At 40.6% G+C, this 24274-nt stretch overlaps 1 protein-coding gene across 1 annotated transcript in view; it reads left to right on the top strand.

Annotated features, from left to right (window-relative positions):
- Window positions 1-24086, top strand: part of sptb (spectrin, beta, erythrocytic) — a 53902-nt gene extending 29816 nt beyond the window's left edge. The window contains exons 16-37 of the mRNA XM_034675363.1: window positions 57-816; window positions 1065-1267; window positions 2974-3064; window positions 3460-3606; window positions 4485-4748; window positions 5096-5320; window positions 6031-6120; window positions 6613-6903; window positions 7221-7351; window positions 7616-7820; window positions 9495-9718; window positions 9955-10105; window positions 10757-11001; window positions 12387-12525; window positions 12890-12974; window positions 15030-15226; window positions 15443-15525; window positions 16630-16693; window positions 17004-17260; window positions 19561-19734; window positions 20696-20738; window positions 21206-24086. Coding sequence (XP_034531254.1) covers window positions 57-816; window positions 1065-1267; window positions 2974-3064; window positions 3460-3606; window positions 4485-4748; window positions 5096-5320; window positions 6031-6120; window positions 6613-6903; window positions 7221-7351; window positions 7616-7820; window positions 9495-9718; window positions 9955-10105; window positions 10757-11001; window positions 12387-12525; window positions 12890-12974; window positions 15030-15226; window positions 15443-15525; window positions 16630-16693; window positions 17004-17260; window positions 19561-19734; window positions 20696-20738; window positions 21206-21406 — 4270 coding nt within the window. The 3' untranslated portion in view covers window positions 21407-24086. The remainder of the gene's footprint in view (window positions 1-56; window positions 817-1064; window positions 1268-2973; window positions 3065-3459; window positions 3607-4484; window positions 4749-5095; window positions 5321-6030; window positions 6121-6612; window positions 6904-7220; window positions 7352-7615; window positions 7821-9494; window positions 9719-9954; window positions 10106-10756; window positions 11002-12386; window positions 12526-12889; window positions 12975-15029; window positions 15227-15442; window positions 15526-16629; window positions 16694-17003; window positions 17261-19560; window positions 19735-20695; window positions 20739-21205) is intronic.
- Window positions 24087-24274: the final 188 nt, after the last annotated feature.

Below are 24274 nucleotides of genomic sequence, written 5' to 3'. Positions count from 1 at the left end.
AATAATATTAATGTGATTTTTGAGTGGTTTCCGTTAAATGAATAATCCTCTTTCAGGTGGGAGGCTTTCAAGGCTATGGTGGAGGAAAAGAAGAGGAAAGTGGATTCTGCTCTCAGTTTGCACAACTACGGGCTGGAGTGTGATGAGACAGAGGCCTGGATCAAAGACAAGACGCGGGTGATCGAGTCCACACAGGACCTGGGCAACGACCTGGCAGCTGTCATGACCATCCAGAGAAAACTGTTTGGCATGGAGAGAGATTTGGCCGCCATCGACACCAAGCTAACCTTCCTGAGGAACGAGGCCGACCAGCTGGCGAAGGACCACCCGGAGAACGCTGATGACATCCTGGCCCGCAGAAAGGATCTGGACGCGGCATGGGACGCTCTCAAAAAGACCTTGAAAGACAGAGAGGAATCTTTGGGCGAGGTGAGTAAGTTACAGACCTTCCTCCAGGACATGGACGATTTCCAGTCCTGGCTTTTCAAGTCCCAAAAGGCTGTGGCATCGGAGGAAGTGCCTGAGACGCTGCCAGAGGCCGAGGAGCAGCTCAGCCTTCACGATGCTGTGCGTGAAGACATAAATAACCACGAGGAGGACTACCACCGCGTGAGGGACACCGGTGCTCAGGTCACACAGGGGCAGGAGGATGACCCTCAGTACCAACAGCTGGAGCAGAGACTGAAGGGGCTGGACCGCGGTTGGTATGAACTCCAGAAGATGTGGGACAACAGGAAGAGTTTCCTGGATCAGGGTCTGGGCTTCCAGCAGTTCATGAGGGACGGCAAGGCTGTAAATGCCATCCTCAACAATCAGGTACTGTTCTGTGGGAACAAAGTAGGGTTATGATAAAGACTCGACTTGTTTTAAAATGTCTTTAGGAAGAAGAGTCATCAGCTTCCATGGAGTGAGGTTAGCTTGTAATGATGGGGTTACAGGTATTTAAAAGAATGTGGCTGGAAGAATGCAGTGCGGTCACTTACCACACCACATGTTTGTCATATAATGCAGTCAGCTGTTTGAGTGATTTGTTCTGTTTGTTCATTTTCCTTCCGTTGTTGCAGGAATACACCTTAGCTCACATTGACAAACCCGACACCTTGGCCGGGGCAGAGAAGGCTTTGAAGAAGCATGAGGACTTTGTGAGCACCATGGAGGCCAACGAGGACAAGATCGACGGCGCTCTGCAGAGCGGACAGAGACTGGTGGACAGCAACAATCTGTACTCCGGGAAGATTCAGGAGAAAATGGACTCAATCAGAGACAGGTCTGTCGCTATTTGTTTTTTTAAATAGTGTTACCACAAAGCTTCATCAAAAGTGTTTTTGAGAAGTGGAACATTTTAATGATATTGCAGAACATCTGAGAATCATAATTTCACCCACATTTGGTTTTGATGAACAGATTTTGACTTAGAGAAGTTTTCTCTTTCTTTTTACTTCCCAGACATGATTAATCAAATCAACGCTCTGCCTTTAGGAATATTGAATCAAAGACACAAATTACTAAACATCTGCTGCATCATTTATTACCCACAAAAAGTCTTACACTGAAGTTAAGGATTATCCTTCCTGCAAAAATAAATTGGTTTATGTTTTTCAAAGTATATTTTTTTGGAAAATCTTTAATATTGCCACAATTTATTTCCATATCAGGAGTTTTTTTGTAAAGGGGAAAGGCCCAGTCAAAGGCACAGTAGTGTGGTTCATTTTCCATCATGGCAGCAGCAGGGAGACGCTGCAGCAACTTATCTACAGTGAGCCAAAAGAGACAAAATAGCACAGGATTAAAAAATCAAACATTTGCGTATTTTTCATTTTAATTGCATCAAGATTAACTGAGCCCAACTTGTGACCTATAATTTGGCACAAACCTTACAATCAAAATGTATTCCATTGATTGTAAAACACAAAACTGCAGTCATAGTAATGATCTACTACCGAGACATAAACAGTAGAACCATGGCCAATCGGAAAAGAGTATTCAACAAAGCTACATTATAAGAACCAATCAGAGATACTTTAAAAAATGTATATGTTTTTATTATACATATTTTGAACATCGATCATAAAGCACAAGTAACACAATAACACACCATACAGGTCAACCCCCCTTCCATCATTCCAAAGTGTGCTAAATATTAAATATATAATAGAAATGAATATAACCATAACATGAAAATAAAAATAAATATGACAATAATTATATTATTATTATTATTATTATTATTATTATTATTATTATTATTATTATTATTATTATTATTATTATTATTATTATTATTCACCAATAGACAGTGCCATTCTGCTGGTACATCTATAAGGTCCCCTGATAAATTGTCAAATATTAAAATCCAAATCCAAGTCATAGGTTTAACCACATTAGTCTAAATCATACAGGTTGTCTGGATCTGCTATGATCATTGACATACTATACTATCACTCCATGCATGTCTCATAGTGCTTACCTTTGCTGCTGAACTGCAGGCATCTCTGTACTCTGTACAGGAAACCTCCTTATTATTTCTTTTATCACAGCTTGAGTCCAAAATAAATACTGCAGGGGGGCTATATCTGATGGAGAAAAATACATTCCTTCATTCTTCTTTAGGTTTTCACGAGCTCAGCAGTAAAACAGCTTTCCTATCACTGTATCTTTAGTGTCAACAAGAGGCAATAGAGAAGGCCAGGGAGCTTTTCCCGTTAACTCCCACAATTCAGCTGGGTAGACAGGCGGTGCAATAATGGATATTGATCTTAAAGTAAGAGCTACTCTTCACGGTGTAGCAGGGAAACAGATGACTGTTTTAGGTTACTGTGTCAGGTGTTTTTTTTTTCTGTATGGAGGAGGAATGATTCACTCTCTTTTTGTTGTTCAGCGATGCATCCTGATATGTCATGGGTAGAGGGGTTGAATGAAAAGGTATACTCAGAGGGTGGTTGGTTTTTGAAATGTTTTCATCTTGACCTTCAGGCATAGCAAGAATAAAAGCCGAGCCCAGGAGGTGTCAGAGAAGCTGAGAGACAACCGCGACCTGCAGCAGTTCCTGCAGAACACTCAGGATGTGAGTTCAGCCTCGGTTTACTGCTCATATAATCACTCAGTAACATCAATTATTATGCTAATCATACATTTAATTATTCCATAACTGAGACCTGACATCACATTGTGTTACTCCTTTTTCTTTTTGTGATTCTCTCAAACACATACTGCTTTATTTATTCCAAAATGCTACTCTCCTGGACTTAATGTGCGATTTTCCTTATTTGGAACAGAGGTCCCATTTGGCTAATTAGGAATTGATCTGTTCAAAGATTAAGGAGTAAATCCTGCCCAAATGAAGTCACCTCTACTCAAATCTGAAACGCTGCTTTTCCTCAATTTTTAACTGTGTATCTGAGAATCATTTGAATCTATCACTGCCGTCCCTAATACTCAGTCCCTCTCTCGATTCCTCAGCTGACTCTTTGGATCAACGAGAAGATGCTGACCGCTCAGGACACGTCGTACGATGAAGCCAGGAACCTACACAGTAAATGGCTGAAACATCAGGCCTTCATGGCGGAGCTGGCCGCCAACAGAGGCTGGCTCAGTAAACTAGACCAGGTCAGTAAGGTTGTGCCTATCGTGTTGTTTTGTGTGATCGAGAGGGTCATAGGACTGTGTGAAATGCAGTTACATATCTGCCTTGTGTATGAAGACCTGCATATTCTCTTAACACTAGCCAATAACTGATTTAGAGAACTTATGAGGGATCTCTAATTAGGTCTTAAAGACTCAGTGAAAAAGCAGGTAAAGCGTCTTTAGCGTCCATAATGAAGCAGGGTTCAGTTAATCTCTGTTTATCATTGGATCAGTCTGAATGAATACAGAGCAGTCTTTAGGATTTGTTATCTGGAGTTTCTGACCCTGCTGGCTAGTGGAAATACAAAGTTTAGAGCTGTGTTTCTCCAATGTTGTTATTCTGTCAGACACATCACAGAGTGACTTCTCCATTCCTTCCCGTGTGTTTGTGTCTCTGTGTGAGTGTTGTGTAATGCTGTTATTTTATGTGAGAGTTCACCTCGGAGCGTGTTGTCTGCTTTAGCTTCTTCCAAAAGAGAGGAAATATGCCTCCGTATCTTGTGGTGCATGTTTTTTATTTGTGTTTTTATGTCGCTCATCATGCCGTCTTGTTTCCTTGCTCAATGCAGAGGCTAGTGAATGTTGCTACGTGTATCTATACTACTGTCCTTTGTCATGGTAGATGAAGTTCTGCAGAGTTGGTCCTGGAAATTGGCCCAAAACTCAGTGTTTTGTCAATTTAGACAGTTTGAATTATCAACGTTGAAATCCCCTGTGTTTGGTTGTTATCAATTTTAGGCTTACAAAACGTTTTATGTACAAGATTTAAACAGAAGATTCTTTCCTTTACCCTTTATAAAATTTGTCCCCCAATTAGCAGCTACAATAAATTTTTTTCCTCTCTGTTTTTGTGGCTTCAGGAGGGCCAGGAGCTTATAGATTCCAAGCCAGAGTTTGAGCCCATTGTGAAGGAGCGTCTGGCCAAACTCCACGAGCTGTGGGACAAACTGGAGTCCACCACCCAGGAGAAAGCTCGGCTGCTGTTCGATGCTAACCGCTCAGAGCTTTTCGACCAGAGCCTGACGGACATGAAGAAGTGGCTCGCGGGGCTGCAGCAGCAGCTTCAGAGCGGGGAGGACGTGAAAGATCTGACTAACGCCAACATCCTGCTCAAGAAGCATCAGGTCTGTGACTTATTTTGAATTAGTAATCATACATGAAAGATCAGAATTTTCGTTAAATCAGCAAAAAAAAAAAGAGTTGTGCAGATCTAATTTTCAAAGTTTAAAAGTTTTCTTGAAAGAAGAAGAAAAGTTGTGTTTTTCAAAAAGAACAAGTGCACCATATGTTCTCTAAATTAAATTACAATCTTTGCTGCATTGATAAAGCTTCCATGTAAACAGTGAAACAGTGGCTAAGCTCAGTTTCACAGATAAACTAACATTTTGTGTGTTTCCCCTCCACTACATCCTGATCAGGCTCCTGAGAGGACATTTATCTTTTTCTCTAATTGTATCTCCCTCCACTCCAGATGACAGAGAACCAGGTGCGAGACCGTGCGCGGGAGCTGGAGGAGCTCCAGGCGGCCGTCCAGAAGCACGGCGGAGGCAGGGATGACCAGCCGGAGCTGGAGGCCGAGCAGCAGGCCCTGCAGGCGGACTTCCAGCAGCTCATCACACCACTGGCCCAGCGCAGGGGCAAGCTAGAGGCCGCCAAGTCTGTGCATCAGTTCTACAGAGACCTGGCTGATGAGCTCGTAAGTATGGATACAACTACACAGAAAAAACAGTGGTCCCTTCTTGTGGGGTCGGTTTTTGTACAGCAGTTAAACTGTGAGGCTACAGACCTCATCGTAGCGGTCACTGGTTTGACTCCTGGCTTCAAACTTTTCTGTTTTGTTTCACACCACTTTCTGTTCCCCGCATGTCCTGTCTCTTTTTAGCTGTCTTATCTAATAAAGCCCTAGAAAAACTTTTAAAGTCCCTGCTCACACGTAATATGCTTGTTGGCTTTTGAATGACAGCATGAAAACATCTTTTGGGACTTACAGTTTAGAAATATTAAAGCCTGAACTTCAGAGGCTTTTTTTGCCCCCAATTTGATAACTTTTTAATTTGTAAAATTAGAAATTCAATTACGCTCCTGTGTGCTTGGTATGCATGGGAGTACAACCACCCACCCTCTCCATGAAATTGACTCTCCAGGTGAATCTTTGTAAAAAGCCTTAATCCCTTATTGGTTTCACTGTCTAAATCCACTTAAATCAGGGAGGGAAGAAAGCTTAAAGAGGGATTTCTAGTGTTTGAGAGATTGAAGACATTTGCAATAGAGTAAAACGCAGTATAAGAAAAGTGGTCTTAACGTTTTTTTTATTCACAGTGTATGTCTGAGATCTGTGCAGCCAGTTCCTACTTTTCTCTTCTTCAATGTAATAACATTTTTCTACCTTCTTCTTTTCTTGCACAGCTCTGGATCGAGGAGAGGATGCCCCTGGCAATGTCACAGGAGCACGGCCACAATCTTCAGACCGTGCAAATGCTGCAGAAGAAGAACCAAGTAAGAGATTTATTCTATAGTGGTTAGTTCTTGTGCAAACATAACTCCTTTTTGGGCTTAATTAATCTGATATCATTTTCTCAATTAACTCCTCATTAAAAAACAAAAACTAAAAACTTCCTAGAGATGGAGATGACGTTTTGAAAATGCTAATCTGAACCCCAAATCAAAAGAGGCTTAGTCTAAAATCAGAGAAGACAAAGAAAACCTCAAATCATCTTATTTGAGAAGAAGACAGTTGGTATTATTTTATTTTGTGTTTGAAAAATGACAAAAGTATCAAGAGAAGTCAGAAAATTAAGTTACACAGTAAAAATGCGGATGCTGAAAAGGGATTTTCAGACGTCAATCTGCTGTCATACAAAATTCTGTTATGAATAATTGAAAATTACTTTATTTGGGATACAAGATTTTATTCTGATAGAATAATCCGTTTTTAATTAAAATGTTGCAAAAGGAGTCTCCCCCTCACGGTCTCCCCCTGCCTCTCAGACGTTACAGAGAGAGATCGAAGGCCACCAGCCTCGTGTCGACGATGTGCTCGAGCGAGGGCAGAGGATGGCCGCAGCCGCCAGTGCAGAGAGCAGACCGGAGGCCGAGGGTATTGCCGACCAGGTGAAGGAGCTGGAGGAAGCGTGGGCCCGGCTGCAGGATGAGATGGCAAAGCGCAGAGAGAGGCTGAATGGCTCTGACTTGGCCCGGCAGTACTTGAACGATGCGGACGAGGCCGAAGCATGGATCGGGGAGCAGGAGCTTTACATGATCGCTGATGAAAAGGCAAAGGTGAGGAGGGAGAGACGGGCGAGGAATGGAGCTGCAGGTGTCTGAAACGCTGATCTCATTATTTAAAACAAAACCAGGCATATCATGTTGTGCAAATAAGAAGAGGCAGTGCGTGCAGTAACATGATTATATGGCTAGTGTTCCCTTCAATTAAGCTGACACACTTCTTTATAAATGGCACCCTCTACTGTGAGTTCATTTGGAGTATTTTGTTCTGCTTTGATGTCTCCCGTTCCTTTTTTTTTTTTTTTTGCATCATTTGTATTGTTTTTTTTTTCTTCTTAATTCATTCTCCCTCTCTTCCTCCCTCCCTCCAGGATGAGCAGAGTGCCATGGTGATGCTGAAGCGTCACATGATCCTGAAGCAGGCTGTGGATGATTACTCTGACTCCATTCAGAAGTTGGCTGACCGTGCCCAGAAACTGTTTTCTGAGGATCATCCTGACGGGTTTGTGTTGAAATAATTTGATGAACGTGTGAAAAAAAAATGTCTCAACTCCTTTTTAGGAAGTTAATTCACTGCTGTTGTCCCAGTTGAATGTGTTTTAGCCTGATAAGGCAGACAAGTGTTATCATTTCTCTAACATAATCACAGAGTCTCATCTAGTGTAAACCTGAATCCAATCTTTTTTTTTTGCATTTTTCTCATTTTCTCTAACCCTCCTGCATCTCAATTCCTCCCTCGTTCTTTGTCTTTGCTTTTCTGCTGCAGTGAGGATATCATCAGGCGGCAGGGCCAGGTGGATAAGCAGTATGCAGGACTGAAGGAGCTGGCTGAGGACCGCTGTAAGAAGCTGGACCACACTTACCACCACTTCTTGCTGAGCCGAGAAGTGGAGGAGCTTGAGCAATGGATCTCAGAGAAGGACGTGGTGGCCTCCTCTCAGGAGATGGGCCAGGACCTGGACCACGTCACGGTATGTCACATAAACAAAGAGAAAAATACAATCGGAGGTTTTTAAAGATTAATTATGATCATTTAGTGACTCTGTTTAGAGGAATAGGACAGTGGATGAAGTAGGAACCAGGAAGGTGGTTGTTATTGAACCAAGGCCTTCTCTTTGGAGGACTGAGCCGCTGTACACGGGTTAGGGTTTGAGCTAGCATGTGATTTAACTGCTGAGCTAAACCAGCCCCCATAATCAGATACTTTAAAGACAAAAACAACATTCAAGTATAAAAATGACATGAATTCACTTTGTTTATCATGTTCCCTGTTATATCTTTGAACACACAGAGCAAAGTGGAAACTTTAAACTGAAACAGGCACACATTGATACCATAACATGTCCCAAAATCACATTTAATACATAAGTAGTACAGATTTCACATGTGCAGGCACAATTGTTCCACATATTTCACATGTGATTAGTTGTGTATTTGCACATGTGATAGTCATGTGTTTTTTTCTGTGAGGTCTGATTGATCACCTCTCATATTTTATTTTTCAATAATAATCATTTATATCTTTAAAAACTTCTTAGTCTTGCCTTGGCTTTTTGACTAACATTCACAAGTAGAAACTAAACAGGATGACCCCACAGACATTCTGTGAAAGTTTTTTTCAAAGGCTTTTTCTTTTTTTGATGCAGCAGCTTAAAGATTTTATGATCTGATTTGACAATGATCGTTTGTCTTGGGATTTGAATGCAGCTGAGAGTGTTCTCACTGATCAGATATAATATGTGAGATCGGATCTGTAGGGGAGTGCAGTGGTTAGGGTTGTTGCCTCACAGCAAGAAGATTCCTGGTTTAAGTTCCAGCTGTGAAGTTTTGCATGTTCTCCTCGTGCATGCCTGGGTTTCCAGCTTTCCTCCTTAAATCTTAAGACATGTTTGTAAAGATAAGTGGTGACTCTAGATTTCTGGAGCGTGAGTGTGACTGATCGTCTATGTATATGTTAGCCCTGTGTTGACTGACATCTGTCAGGATGAACCCAGCCTCTCACCCAGTGACAGATGGGATATACTTCAGCCGCCTTTGATCATGAAGAGGACTAACGTCATAGATTATAGATAAATGGATTACTTTTAGTTTATCTATATATTTTTTAAATGCTTTTTGTGAATTAGTCTAAAACTATTGAACAATATTTGTGTCATTATCAGCTGTTCAGTCATCCGTGCATCACGTTAAATTGCACGTATAGGTGCTAGAATGATAAAGTATGACAGAGGTCTCCAAATTAACACAGATGCATGTGGGAAGAAATTTCATGTAAACTATTTTTATCTCACAGACCCTCCCAGTAAGATTTTTACAGTTCAGACAAAGTGAGTGTTACAAATGATACAAGTGTTTCATACAGTAGGAGAGATAATTTGCTTATTTTATGCTTTCAGTGCCTGTGGTGTGAAGCGATCACAGAACATCTGTTTTTGATGAACATTCATGAGCAATCACTGCATGATTTCTTGAGCGTGTAGCCCTGAAATGATTTTGTCTTGCTGCCATATGAACTCCCATCTTGCAGATTGTCCTGGAAAGCTTAAAAAAAATCCTGTCTCCAGCTTCCATCCAAAAGAAAAACAAACACATGTTTCTTCTCCTGTAGCTTGCCTCTCAAATATCTCTCTCTTTTCCTGCTCCAGCTTCTGAGGGATAGGTTCCGAGAGTTTGCAAGGGAGACAGGGATGGCAGGTCAGGAGAGAGTGGACCTGGTGAACCAGACCATTGACGAGCTGATCGAAGCCGGCCACACCGAGGCGGCCGCCATGGCAGAGTGGAAAGACAGCATCAATGAGAGCTGGGCTGATCTGCTGGAGCTCATCGACACTCGCGCTCAGCTCCTTACAACATCTTATGAACTCCTCAAGTAAGAAAGATTGCATTGATTCAGCAGATCATGAACAGACGTTATCTGGAACATTAAGATTCTGTTCTTCAACATAATATGAGAATCATTTGATATTAGCTTCAACTTCTGATATCAAATCAATAACAAATAACTCCTCTAGACTGTGATAGTATTACACCTATTACAGCTGGCCAGATGATGAATATGTTAATAATGAACACAGAGACACTGTGTAATCAATCTTGTTTTTAAAGGTACTTTGATGACGGGAAGGAGCTGGTGGCTCAGATCCAGGAGAAGCAGAAAGAGCTGCCTGAAGATGTGGGAGAGGACTTCAGCAAAGCCGAGTCCTTCCACAGAATGCACGCCGCCTTTGAGAGAGACATCAGCGCTCTAGGCAAACAGGTACAACACAGGGGATCAGGCCTTTTACTCCGAGAGAACACAGCAGGCAGCGGCTAGGAGGCTAACTTTGATGATTCATATCCAGAGAGTGCTGCAATATCTGTGCAACTGTGAGAAGTTTTCTCTCAGAGGGTGAGAACCAGTAAATGGTTTCCCTGGAGGGAGGAATGTTACGTTTGTAACCACTAAAATAAAAACATTCTAGGATCAAGAACCATTGTTAACATTGCATATTTTCAGATTTTCATATTAACAAAAGGTCAGATTCCGTGATTCGCTTTTATGTGATAAGGGCTGATCAGCTGTTTCTCTCAGCTCCAAGAAGCATTTTATTGGCAATCTTTTAATTAAAAAAGAACGAAAAAATACACCCACAAATAAAAAAACAAAGAGCAGAACACATCATAGACTTCAATGAAATGTCTCTTCTCAAATAGTTGCCAGACAGAGAGAATCTAATATTTATTTCAGACTAATTATTTCATTGTTCTGGGATCTGCAACCACAACTCACATTCAGATGATAAAAGCTGCAGCTTTTAAGCTTGTATGCTCATTCCTTCCCACACAGTGGAGTTCAAACATCAACATAGAACACCAATGGTAGACTTTTTCCACTATTAACATCAAAGATCTGACTACATCCCTTCAGGTTCAGCTGTTCCAGGAGACGGCTGCTCGGCTCCACGCCCAGTACGCAGGGGGGCAGGCAGAGAGCATCCACGCCACAGAGCGGGAGGTGATGGAAGCCTGGAAAGGCTTGCTGGACGCCTGTGACGGTCGCAGAGCGCAGCTGGTGGACACAGCCGAGAAGTTCCGCTTCTTCACGATGGTGAGAGACCTGCTGAGCTGGATGGAGAGCATCATCCAGCAGATAGAGACTCAGGAGAAGCCCAGGTGAGCCAGACTTAGACAGAGACTTCATGGTTGTGTGTGTAGACTGCGTTTCTCATCAGCACCATCATCCATTGTGGTAAAGATGTGGGTCTTGCCAAAGCATGCATCTTTTTGCTAAACCCGCTCCAGTATTCGCCATGAGAACAAAACATTATGTAAAAGAAAATAATCTGAAGACAAAAAACCTCCTCCTGCTTGCTGACTTACTTCACCCTGACAAACTTCACCAGCAGAGTTCTAAACATAGACACTTCAGGATGAGAGCCCAATATTGACTCAGCGTTTTTTCACAGAAAATCCGACTCAAATGTGGGCACTAAAATCCTGTATACAGAAATAATCTCATTTTACTGTGTAGGTCATGAAGAGGCTTCAACATAAGAGTGAGAATATTTCAGAAACAGTGGAAAAACTCCTTTAATACTGCATTTTTGAAACATCCAATCAGAGGCTGAATTCACCTAACTTGACTTGAGTCTCTGAGTCAAACTTTAACTTCTCATTTAATTCAATTTCAATTAAAAAACATGATTTTATGGTTTTCTGATGATAACGGATTAAAAATAACCTTTTACACAGAGCTCAACAGAGTGAAATCAATTTTATGGAATTATTTTTGTATAAAAAGAGCAATCATGTCACTTAAATGATGATATGACTGCAAATAGAAAATAGTTAAAAGATATTACAGTTTTTTTTTGCTATTTCCAAACAGTGATAAGCTTTCCTCCCCTTTTTCCTTGAGTTAAAGCTGATTCATGCATCAAACAAATCTAGAATCTTGCACTTTATTTGTTTGAATTTTATCTTTTATTCACATCAATTTAAATAGTTTAAAGGTGTGTATACATATTAAAAGTCAAATTAGATTACTAAAAGTAAAGCTTTCACATTTAGTCCTTTATGAAAACTGTGCTTGAGTTAAAAAGGAGAGATTTTAAATCTGTTCTTAAAGATATTATGCTGACTTCTGTTGCTCATGGAGTTGGTTTGCTCTTGTTAAACAGTGATGAGATGAGAGCTTAATGCCATATTACATATAATTCAAACTATTTATGTCATTTAATACAGAGAATGATTATTTTATGGTTCAAATCCAGACAAAAAGATTTAAGACACCCTCAAATGTATTTGTTAAAGTGCATAAATTGAAGTATAATCACACCAACATTCTAGTTCTTATTGTATTATGTCTTAAGACTGTTTTTCTGACTCAAATAATTGTATGTAGTTTGAGTATAGTGGCTTTAACATCACTAAAGAATACTGTGTGCTTGCCACAAGGTTTCATCATTACTGCTGTAGTTCCAGTCCCTGCCAACAGAGGTAGATACACTTCATGCATTACCCCTTATCTCTTTACATCCCTCCATCATCCACATTAGGGATACCTCATCCGTTGAGCTCCTGCAGAAGTACCACCAGGGGATCCGCTCAGAGATTGAGGCCAGGGGAGCCAAATTCACCGACTGCATAGACCTCGGCAAGACCCTGCTGACACGGAAGCACCGAGACTCTGCTGAGGTAAGACTTCAGCCGCACAGACAGCTTCTTTTCATCCTCAGCTGGGCCTCAAATTGCTGCTTTCATTAGATTTAATTACTTTTCTGGGAGTGATTGTTCCTGTCTGGCACTATTGAGCCAATTGGATCTCCAGGAAGGAAAAAAAATTCCACTCATCTTCCTCTCATCAGGGAGACTTTAAAGCAAACTCTAATTAGAAATGGAAAAGCCTAAAGAATTTAAATGAGCAATTGACCTCGGCCTGAATTTAACGTGCGCTTAATTACTCTACAATACTAATTCTTGGAGGGTAATGGCCAGTCCTGGTGCTGAGTTGCTTAATATCGCCGATATGTAACTGCGACTGTTTAACTGCTTGTGTCAGATCAAGGAGAAGCTGGTGCAGCTAACGGAGAAAAGGAAGGAGATGATGCTCAAGTGGGACGACAGATGGGACTGGCTCAGACTCTGTGAGTAACACCACGCTTACCTCCATCATAAAAACAAATCCTTTACAAGAATTATTCTCCACACAAATCTATACTTACCTGCCAAGAGATATATGACTAACTGATGTGATATAAACCTCTGCACATGAAAGAGCACCAACGCTTGGTTCCTCAAAACCTTCTGAATCAAATAAACATCTCCTGCTGCAGCTGTAAATACAAGCTGAGACTAATTTAATAATCTAATGTAGAAAAGTGAGTATTTATCTTTATCTGTTTTATAAGCATCCATAAGTTAATGAAAAGGAAACAGTAAACAAACAGGATAATTACACAACAGAAAAAACTCTTGTATTTAAAAAGATATGTCGAAACTATTAATTAAAATCTCTACTTTCCAAAAAACGTCTTCACCTTTAAAAAATGCCAACCAAAATATGTCCCTTTTTTCTTAAATAAAAATGAATCATTCTCACCTTGTTACAATGACCACCCATTAAAAAAAGCATATTCAGTAAGCTGCAGTGTGAAATTCGTGAACGAATATTATGACAAATAGTAAATGTTCGTCCGTGACTTTTTTCTCCATGACAGAAACGAAAACGAACAATCTAAAAATACATTATTTGTAACAAATTTCTAATCACACATGTTATTTGAGTTTCTTAATCACAAGTCATAATAAAATATAAATGGTGGACACTTGGAAATTCAAAATCCTTGACATTTTCACCCACCATGCGTCTAATCTGTGAAACATACAAGCATTCCTGTAACAGGTTGAATCAGTTGAGGGGTGTAGTGTTCATTTAGTTTCTTATCTGCAACAAGTGTGCTGCTGGTGCAAATTCTCACTGCCTCCATGCATCTGTCTTATTCTCACTGATGACTTTTGTCCCCAGTTGCATGCCAGCGACGAGGCCACAACCAGCTGACATCACTTTAACATTTGATGTCTGGCGTTTTAGCCATTGTCAACTTTACTGGCTCTGTGTCAAAGTCTTGGTTTATCTCTGTTTTTGGGGACATTTTAAAAGGAATATAAGATGTTTCACAGTTTTGATCAACTCTCAGTCATTACATTTGGGGACGTCACAAAAGTGCAGTGCAGCCCTTTTTTTTTTAATGAATACACATATATGGGTTCATAGCACTTCATTTGAAGTAAATGTAGCTATAGTGACCAAGGAAAGGTGTTCCATTTCTTGATTTGGAGTAAGGATCGTTCCTCTATATCGCCACTTTTATCTGTTGGTAATGCATATGCAATAACCTGGTGAAAAACACTAACATGACATCAGTAACTTGCACCTGTTGGTGCTGCTTATAGCACCAGTTATGCTTCAACAGCTGGTAAAGTAGCTTAATAAGCCCTGAAATTTGATTCAGGAGACCTTTCTGAAGTCGATTTTGTTTAGGTTCGATCCAACTAGGGTTGAGAAATCTGGATATTTCATGATGTAAAGTAAAAATGTAAGAGTGAAATGTTGCTTTAAGGATTTAAACACTTGGAAAAACTCTGGAACCACTTTCTAATCAGCTGATTGAATGAGTTTAAACAGTAAAACATTCAGATTCAAAGAAATGACTAAAATTTAATGACTTTTGTTGACTAAAACTTGACTCAATGTTTCGAGTTGTCATTGACTAAAACTGGACTAAATCCATTAAAGACTAAAATGTGACTAAAACTAAAGATTAAGACAAAATCTATAATAGATACTAAACCTAACACTAAAAGCACATTATCACTTCATCACATCAAAATGTCTTCAGTTTTTCTTTCAAAACCATTCAACATTCCAACAAAGCATCCTCACCTTGTCATGATGTTCTCTCACATAAAAATATTGTGCTTTCTGAAAAATCGTCTTACCTTGTAAAAACGTCCTTCTTTACAAAAAGTGTCCTCACTTTTAAAAACATTACTTTGCCACCAAGAAAGTCCTTGATTAAATAAGAAATGACTTCCTTAAAGAAAATGAAAATCCTTGTCAAAATGTCTTTCATTTAAAAAAATGACACACATCAACATTCCTGACGTGTCACTGAGAACCCTGTCTGTGCTGCTTCTAGTGCTGGAGGTGTGTCAGTTTGCGCGGGACGCCTCTGTGGCAGAGGCCTGGCTGATCGCTCAGGAGCCCTACGTGACCAGCAGAGACCTCGGCCTGACTGTGGACGAGGTTGAGAAACTCCTGAAGAGGCATGAGGCCTTTGAGAAATCCACCGCCACATGGGAGGAGCGCTTCTCTGCTCTGGAGCGGCTCACTACGGTACGGAAACATCTGACAAATTAGCTACAATCATAAAAATCCAATCATGAATCATTTCAGCTTCTGAGACACAGATTAACTGCATGTCTTTAAAAACATTTCTCTTAGGGAAAAATGCAGCAAAACTTTGTCAGCAGATATTAATAACTGACGTCTGAAAGTGATTTCAGTGGAAGAAAGATGAGATACTGATTCTACTTTATTATGGTGTTGCAGCTGGAGCTGTTGGAGCTGAGGAAGGAGCAGCAGGAGATGGAGCAGGTCATGAAGGAAGAGCGCCGCTCAGATATAGACAGCAGGTAAACACACACACACACACACACACACACACACACACACACACACACACACACACACACACACACACACACACACACACACACACACACACACACACACACACGTACACTTGGCAGTCATCTACTGTACCTGTGCTTCAGAACAATCCTCCTTAAAGCCCTCTAAAAGTCTGACCATGTCCAAAATGTTCCTAAACAGATGCACTGACACCCAAACAAACACTAATTGATGCATTAAAAGTCATTATGTGTGACTAGAGGCAGATTGGCTTATCCCTCCATGACCTGGATGTCACAAGTGAGCCTCTTTGTTGCATTGGATGACATGTTCCTCGGTTGAGGCAGATGGCTGTCGAACACGAGTCTGGTTCTGCTCAAGGTTTCTGCCTGTTAAAGGAAGTTTTTCCTTGTTGCTGTAACTTTCTAAATGCTGCAAAGTGCTCTGCTCATGGTGGATTAACATGAGATCAGACTGAGTCCTGTCTGTAACATGGGACTGGATCTTATCCTGTCTTGATGTTGGGCCTTTGTTAATAATTCAACATAGAGTACGGTGTAGAACTGCTGTTTGTAAAGCGTCTTCAGAAAACATTTGTAGTGATTTAGCGCTTTATAAATATATTTTGACTGATTGACTATCCTCCACTTTTTTTGAACACCATCACTCTAGTTTACTTGAATCAATCCTACACCCTTTGCTTTGTGACACGAACCGTAGCCATCAATCTGCCTCTAAATGAAAGTCTCCCTAGAAAAATGTTTGTAAATTGAAATAGTTGCAAATAGTTAGTGCCATGCTGTTTTGAGAAGTTATTAGAGTAGCCCCGTTTCAAAATAAACATTATTTAAAGGCCGAAAAACAAACATGTTTGGGGCTTAAAGCCACAGACGGGCGGAGAAACTTAGAAAGAACTGAGGGAGGGATAACCGGCAAAGTTTCGTCTTGTTGAGAACAACCAAAATACACAACCCTGTGAGTTGCATCCCTTACACTTTCATGCAGGTACACAGCCTCGCTCTTTTTCTACATTAACACACATATCTTTTCACCTGCTGCTGTTAAAAGTGTCTCATGCAGACCCCATGCTGCCCTCTTTCCTGCAGGAGAGAAGACACCGGCTTTGTAGAAGAATCTTCACAACTTCACACTATTGAGGAACAGACTCTGGTTAGTAACTACACTCACTTAGCTCCTGTCCTCTGTTCTTTTTCATCTGCTGACTTTCTTTTAAGCATATTGAAGTTTTCATAAAAGAAAACCAGCCTCCTCTATATTCTATGTTCCTGCTAACTTTTGCATTTAAATAAGCTCCTTCACTTTTTTCCCATTTAAAGCAATCTACATTTGACTGTGCTGAGGAACCTCTCTGAGCACTTGCAGACGCATAAATCAGGGGCATACTTTGCTTTTTTATCTCCTCAGAATGTGCAGGTTGAATTTCTAAAACACTCTTTCTCCTCCTGTTTTCTGCCTCCAGTCTGGTTCTGGTGCCGTTGAGCCCACTTCAGGTGTGCAGGAGGGGACAGCGGGCGACTCCACGGTCCCCATAGAGTCAGAGATGAGAGAGAGCGGGTCTCTGGAGCTCGAGCCCTCCATCTCTGTAGTGATGCCCAAAGAGCCGGAGAGGGCGGCCACCATGCCCGCAGAGCCTGTCAGAGCCCTGACTGTGCTGCAGGAGGGCATGCTGGGACGTAAACACGATGTGGAGGGCTCGGGGAAGAAAGCTTCAAACAGGTAGAATATTTGTACATATTTGGCCTTTTCACATAGAATCTGGTAGATCTTGCATGATTTCACTACAGAGACTTCTGTGATTCAGTTCATTTCTATAAGTTCTGAATAAGTTCTGAAAACCTGTTAGCACCCTTCAAATGTAAATAATCTTTTATCCATGACAGTTAAAGGCAGGTCTGCTTTTTCCTACATTTAATTTTTAACTAAATCTGCACGAAACAATAATTTACACAACAAAAGATGAGAGTTTATTCCTTTGTAAGTGAACAAACGACAGAACTTGTTGTGTAATTAAAGCTGATGTTACTAATTAAAGCAGCAGGAAACATTTCAGCAGAATTTTGGCTAAAAAACACACCTTTGATCAATAACACTTTATAATATTAACTTGAAATATTAAACTGACTAATAATGAGTGCGTGCCCCTTCTCCTTTTTAAAAACTGGTCTAGTCTGAAACAAACATCCAAACAGGATTGGCATGCATGTAGCTAGCCAATCACAGCAAGTCTCTACAAACTTGCACCTCTCTCTCTCTCTCTCTCTCTCTCTCTCTCTCTCTCTCTCTCTCTCTCTCTCTCTCTCTCTCTCTCTCTCTCTCTCTCTCTCTCTCTCTCTCTCTCCTCCGTGGTGCTGAGAGCACAGCAGTTGCAGGCACACACTAGTTGCCCCTTACAACTCTGTTGGGATGTCTAATGATTGGCTGTCAGTGGCCCAATCTCAATGTCCTCCCTGAGCCCTGAGTCCTTCTTGACTTCATTGATGTCAGCTGGAAAGGGATTGAGGACAGGAGGCTGTAAGGGCTCAAAACAGATGAACTGGAATGGGACAGCACTTTGAGACTTCTCACGAGACCTGCATGAGGTCACCAGCTCACCTTAGCGATATTAAGAATTTTTATTGTACATTTTTTCTTTCTTCAAATTCAAATCGCTTAAGGGACAGACTGACTGCCAAGTGATCGGACTCTTAACATACAGACTGCTTAACCACAACATTTAAAATATATAAACAGGATATATAACTATAAATATATAAATTATACTGTATACAAATATCTGTGAAGATAAATACATGTTCTCTATATTTATACTTACAGGCAAACTTTTTTGCCTGTAAATTTCATTGCAACTTTTTACTGTCACACTTTTTTAAATTTCATGTTACGGTGTTTGTTTACCTTTCCACGCTCGCGGGCTTCTCCTGGGAATCCTGTGTTTCACATCACTTAAGAAGGGGGGCATGAAGGGCTCAAAAAGTCAGAGAGCGATCCCTCACACACTTGATGATTTGACAGTGGGACAGCCCTAAGCCCTCACAGACTTAGCGGGAATGCGCCTCAAAGTCAGTGAGTGCTTGAGGGTGGACATTGAGACTGGGCCAGTGTTTCTGTCCTGTGTAAACAGTTTGCAGCACAACAGTTAGACATGCATGTTTGTTGGGATATTTATGTCACATACTGCTCCTCTAATTTTTAACATTAATGAAACCAAATGAAAACAATGACTGCTCAGGATGCTGGTGTTAAATGCTGGTGGCGTCACAAAAAGGTGCAATAAAGGCCTTTGTGTTAGTATTTGTATTTGAGGGGCTACAGCTCACTCATACATTGAGTACTGCTTTTAACAGCCGGTGTTTGAGGGGTAAAAAGTTAAAAAAGATTTTGCAAAAGTGACATTTTTTCTACCTGCAGGTCTCGCAAACAAGCCCTTAATATGAAAGTGCACAAGAGTAATAATAAAGGACCTAATCATTATTATTATTTCCATCTAAAACATCCTAATCGCAAAAATCTGCTGCTGAAAATTGGAGGGAAAAGTAGAAATGAACTGACAGCATATAGTGTAAGCAGCTGCAAGCAAGAACTTAAAAAACGCTCCTCTAGTGTTTGTTATCTGGATTATTTCAAACATTCACCGTCACCACATTCATGATTTACATCCACAGTTTAAATGACCCTCTACATCTCAAGTCCAGAGATAAGATGATGACATGACTGGCTGATTGTTGTCTCAGCCCGTGTTTGTATCTCAAACACAAACTTTTGTTTCAGTTACACAAAAAGTTTTCATTTTCCTGTGATGCTCCTAAAAAAAAATGAAGAGGAAACTATTTCGAGTTGTTACAGAGCTGTGAGCAGCGCCAACTGCCCTCCTAATTTCTAATTAGCTGAATTGAGTGTAATGAAGTGTTGATGTTCTGGTAATTGGGATTAAATTGAACAGATTTTTGTATCATAGCCAGAAATAAGCTACCTGACATGATTGACTCTAAAGCCCCCGCTCCTCCTGTCTCTATCAGGTCGTGGAACAACCTATACTGTGTCCTGAAGCCCGGTCAGCTCTCGGTCTACAAGGACGCGAAGAGCTTCAACCACGGGGTGACGTATCACGGCGAGGACCCCCTGTCTCTTAGCAATGCAAGCTGGGAGATCCTCACGAACTACAAGAAGAAGAAGCACGTCGCCACACTACGGTACAGATCATTTGATGGAATCTGAAGGTTTTAAGGATTGTTGTTTGAACTGAATGAGAGGGTCTATTCCTTTCCAGTCTGTGTTGTATTTTCTGTATTTTCTACATTAGTAGTCTTAGGTTTTTGCAGCAACGTTAGGTTTCTAATCAACTAGTTTTGTGATGACATCTTGCCAAGAAATAGTCCTGCATAGACCCTTTATAAGACCGTAGCCTGTTGCATTTGACTTCTGAGACAGAACTAGAGGTGTGAAAAATGAGATATTCTTGTAATAATAAAAAATTCACATTTTAGCCGAGTTGGAACTAAAATACGACTTCAGTATTTCAAAAACAATAAAGTGGAAAAGTTGTTTTCAGTCAAATAGTTTTGACTTAATTTGTCCTTTCAATTTTGAGTAATATTGTGTGACTTACATATACACCATCCCTATTTTTTCTTAGTTAACTGTGTAGAATATCACAATATTTCACAATATTGTGATATCGTGATATATCGTGATACTATCGTATCGTGACCCAAGTATCATGATGAGTAACGTATCATGAGGTTCTTGGCAGTACTCACCCCTAAGACAGAACATGTTCAGTTGTTTGACTAGTGAGTCTTAAAGGTGCTTGCAGGTGACATTTTTCAAACTTCAGAGAAATCCAGGCCAGCCTTTCCCCCCATTCACTCTCATAATGCTATGCTAAGCTAACCACCTGCTGTCCTGAGCTGCAGCAGCCTTAAAAGCACTCACTTTGCTAATAGATGGTAAAAGCCTGCTGCTGGTGTAAAACCCACAGAAGCACATTCGTTCCAGTGGATGGACAAAGAGTTGCTTGGATAACTGCAACACCTGTTCTGGGGAAAGTAGTTTTCAGCAGTCAGGATCTCAACAGTACAAAACAAGAACTTGTTGTTCTCCACACAAAAAACATTTCAACATCTATCTCTCTTTCTCCTCTCTCCCCCACAGACTCAGAGACGGCAGTGAATATCTGTTCCATTGTAAAGACGAGGTGAGTTGTTTGCTGCTGAGAGATAAAAATAATGAGGAACTTTTCCCAGCTTTCGATCAACCACATGAGATTTATGTTCTGGACTCAGAGTGCCTTTGTGTAATCTTTGACCCTTTGTGAAACTGTGTTTATACACGCTGTTATTCTGCATACATATTTTGTCTTTAAGCTTTCTTCACTTTGACATGTTTGCATGAATATAAATATAAAGCTTACCCTAATGAGGTTATTCTAATTTCTTACTGGCTCACCATCTGCAGTTTCTCCCTACAGCAGTGTTTAAGTTACAAAACAACATAGTTCAGAGAGGTTGCTTCCATTTTTATTTGCTGCATAAATATCATATTTAAACTTCATTGTTAAATCCACAACCAGCTCCTCTCCTTTATTTACTCATCATAAGCAACACTGCTCCCTCGGGAGGTGGACTCCCAGTTATAAGCCGCTGTGTGTGTGTTTCATTTTAGGAGGAGCTCCAGCGTTGGAGCCAGGCCATGGAGAGGGCCGTGCAGCCCCTGGCAGCAGAGGAGGCATCGGGGCCCTCGGGGGCCAAAACCCACAGCCTCCCAGCTGCCTCCTCCTCCTCCTCCTCAGCCGCCCCCCCTGAGCCCAGCTCCGCCAAGAAAGAAAAGGAGAAGAAGTTCAGCCGCTTTGCCAAAAAGAAGTGAAAGGCCATGGGGAGGGTATAAGTAGTATTTGTGTACAATCAGTCAGAGCAAGCTTTTTATCACCAGATTTTTTATATCATTTTGCAAGAGTTGACATTGATATGGTAGTTTAGATTAGAGCCATCACTCTTTGCTTGTATTTAAGCCTCTGTTTTATCTTTGTGTTCTTTTGAACAGAAGCCAAATTCAATCATTGAATTAAAGCACAGGAATGCTCCTTTCACTCTCAACCAAAGATTGTTTGTAAAACTTTTCTTTGTTCTTTTGCTGCAGGTTCTTTTTTCTTTAGTCTGGCATGCTTTGTGATAGCCGTGTACGATATGAAGGCCTGTAATGCACATGGGGGTAACTCCAGAGTACTGAGGAGTACTTTTATTAACCTGCCTTATACAATGGTTGTGAACTGTAATACTGTGCTGTTTGAATTTGGAGCACTGAATGCTACTCATAGAGCCACAGTGAGTTTAATGGGCTTTGAAGAGCTTTGTAAATGCGGTGTAAAGACTTGAAGTGGAGTGCTGTACAGTGCACACACACACACACACACACACACACACACACACACACACACAAACACACACACACAAACACACAAACACAACACACACAAACACAAACACACAAACACACACCAAGTGTAATTGCAGGCATGCAAACTAAATGCTCTATGCACTGTGAAGGGTTCGACTGTTGAGATTTTTCAATCAGTACCTGATGACATGCGAGCCGTCAGGAGACACCACGTCAGTCAGTTAGATGAAGATCTGCTCCGACTTTACTCTCAGCTGAGCTGTGACAGACAGTACTTATCTCTGTGAACTTGAAATATATCCAACACTTGTGTATTGAACCCTCAATTTCATATCTATTCATTAACATATATACATTTACAGTTTATATATCTACAGATGCATGAAGTATGTTTTATGTTAGTTTGATATGGTGCTATTGTGAAATTGTCAAACCTCCAATCAAGATCAGGTTGACCCGAGTTATTTGGCTTAAACTTTGGCTTGAAGTGACACATGGTGGCAAACATCTGAGGGGTGTTTCACAATTTTCGACAAGTAAAGCAGCTCTTATTTTGAAAATCCAGAACTAATAGGAGCTGAACAGACTCAACAGAGTTGGTCTGTAAGCACTGATTGCATTAATTTAAAATGAAGAAAGCTTGATTGGTTTCATCTGCATAAAAGAGCTAGAAATGTATAGTTCTACATGTTTGAGATGCTGAATACTAATACTAGATACTAAAATATACAATAAGCCAAAACAGGAAATGTTTTAAGATCAAGAGAACACTTTCAGAAACTTTGCCCATCTTTCAGCTGTTATTTTGTGCACTGGCCGGCGCTTGCACAAGTGAAATAAAATCCCCCATTTGGTAAAAACACTGTTAAAAAAACAAAAGGCAGACCGGTATCAAAAGAAATGCAATCAGGAGATTTGTAAATTTTCCTCTCTATGCTAAGTGCATAAAACGACAGAAGAAGTGGTAAGAAGGCTGCTTACTAGGAGGCCTCAGACATGTGAGGAATGTTTTCTGGCTTTATTTTAATTGCAATTTATTTTAATCAGACTCAAAAATGTGTGTAAAATATCAGTAAGTTACATTTAACATGTATTTTAAATGAACTGCAGAAATGATCCTGCTTCTCAAAAACACCCCTCTAATCTTGCCATCTTTTTTTTACCTAAAATGCTCCGAGTGTCAACTTCAAACTAGGCTTTCTTCTATAAGCAGAAAGAGTCTGGGAACTTACTTTAAAAACATTAGTAAGCCAAAGTTTAGGACAAGCCGAGGGTCAGATGAGTCTTGACTGCTTTCCAAACTCCACAACAGGACCAGGCATGCTCTTTATGTAAGCCCAGGATCATGCAGCAGCAGCAGCGGTGTGGAGCTGAGGGAATGTGTCTTTGATATGAATGTAAACGGAGAAAAGAAGGAAGTGAGAATTTGGTTCACATAGGAGTTCTAACAATAAAAGCCATAACAGAAAGACAATTTAACCAGTTCACACATACAGGAAATAAAGCGTGTGAGTAGAATATGGAACTGCATTTTTACATGTCGACTTGTCACAGGACAATGGCTCACACACACACACACACCCATACACACACACTCTCTCTCACTGCCGTCTTGCCTTGTACTGTGGGCTCCAGCCCTGAACTATGATCCAACTCAAGTGACCTCAATGAAAGGAAAGAAGTCGGGTGCAGAAAGAAAAACCACAGTGTTCAGCTCAAGAGGAAATTTAGTAGCATTGTGATGATCTCTGTTTAGGTTGTTTAAATTCACTCAATTAAGTCTACGATCAAGAAATCCAGATTTTTGGTCGCTTAGAAGAACACCACGTCTAATTTAAGTCACTTTTTTTCTGTTGGGAACGCACCTCAAAATGGTTTGAGAAACTTGCATCTCACATATTCACTCTTCTTTTTATTGGTCACTCTATCTGCAGTAACTCCGACACTCCCTACTCAGTCACCTCCATCCACTTTGTCGATTCCTCCACACTTCCCTTCCCACCTACCCAACGACCTACCTGCCCTTTCTGTTCAGTGGTTTTTAATCTGCATTTTGTACTCTGCAGCTATGTAAAATATCCAGAAATGTTGACGAGAAATATCAAAGACATTTTGAGAATAAACTTTAAAAATAAACTCCTCAAACTAACCAGGTTGTGTTGATTTACTAGCATTTCAATCTCCCTCGTTAAATGTTAAAGTGTGTCCTTTGCTGATGTTGGATACTGAGTGAAACTGGACTTCATTTTAATTATAAATCAAGCGGCAACCTCCGGTCTCAAACCATGAAGCCCATGCTGAAGTGTTATAAACTGCAATTCATTGAGAATCAACTTG

Source organism: Notolabrus celidotus, chromosome 22, assembly GCF_009762535.1.
Source record: "Notolabrus celidotus isolate fNotCel1 chromosome 22, fNotCel1.pri, whole genome shotgun sequence".
In the NCBI taxonomy this organism is placed as follows: Eukaryota; Metazoa; Chordata; class Actinopteri; order Labriformes; family Labridae; genus Notolabrus; species Notolabrus celidotus.
The sequence above is the reverse complement of the archived record's forward strand: the minus strand, read 5'-3'. Positions and strand labels throughout refer to the sequence as shown.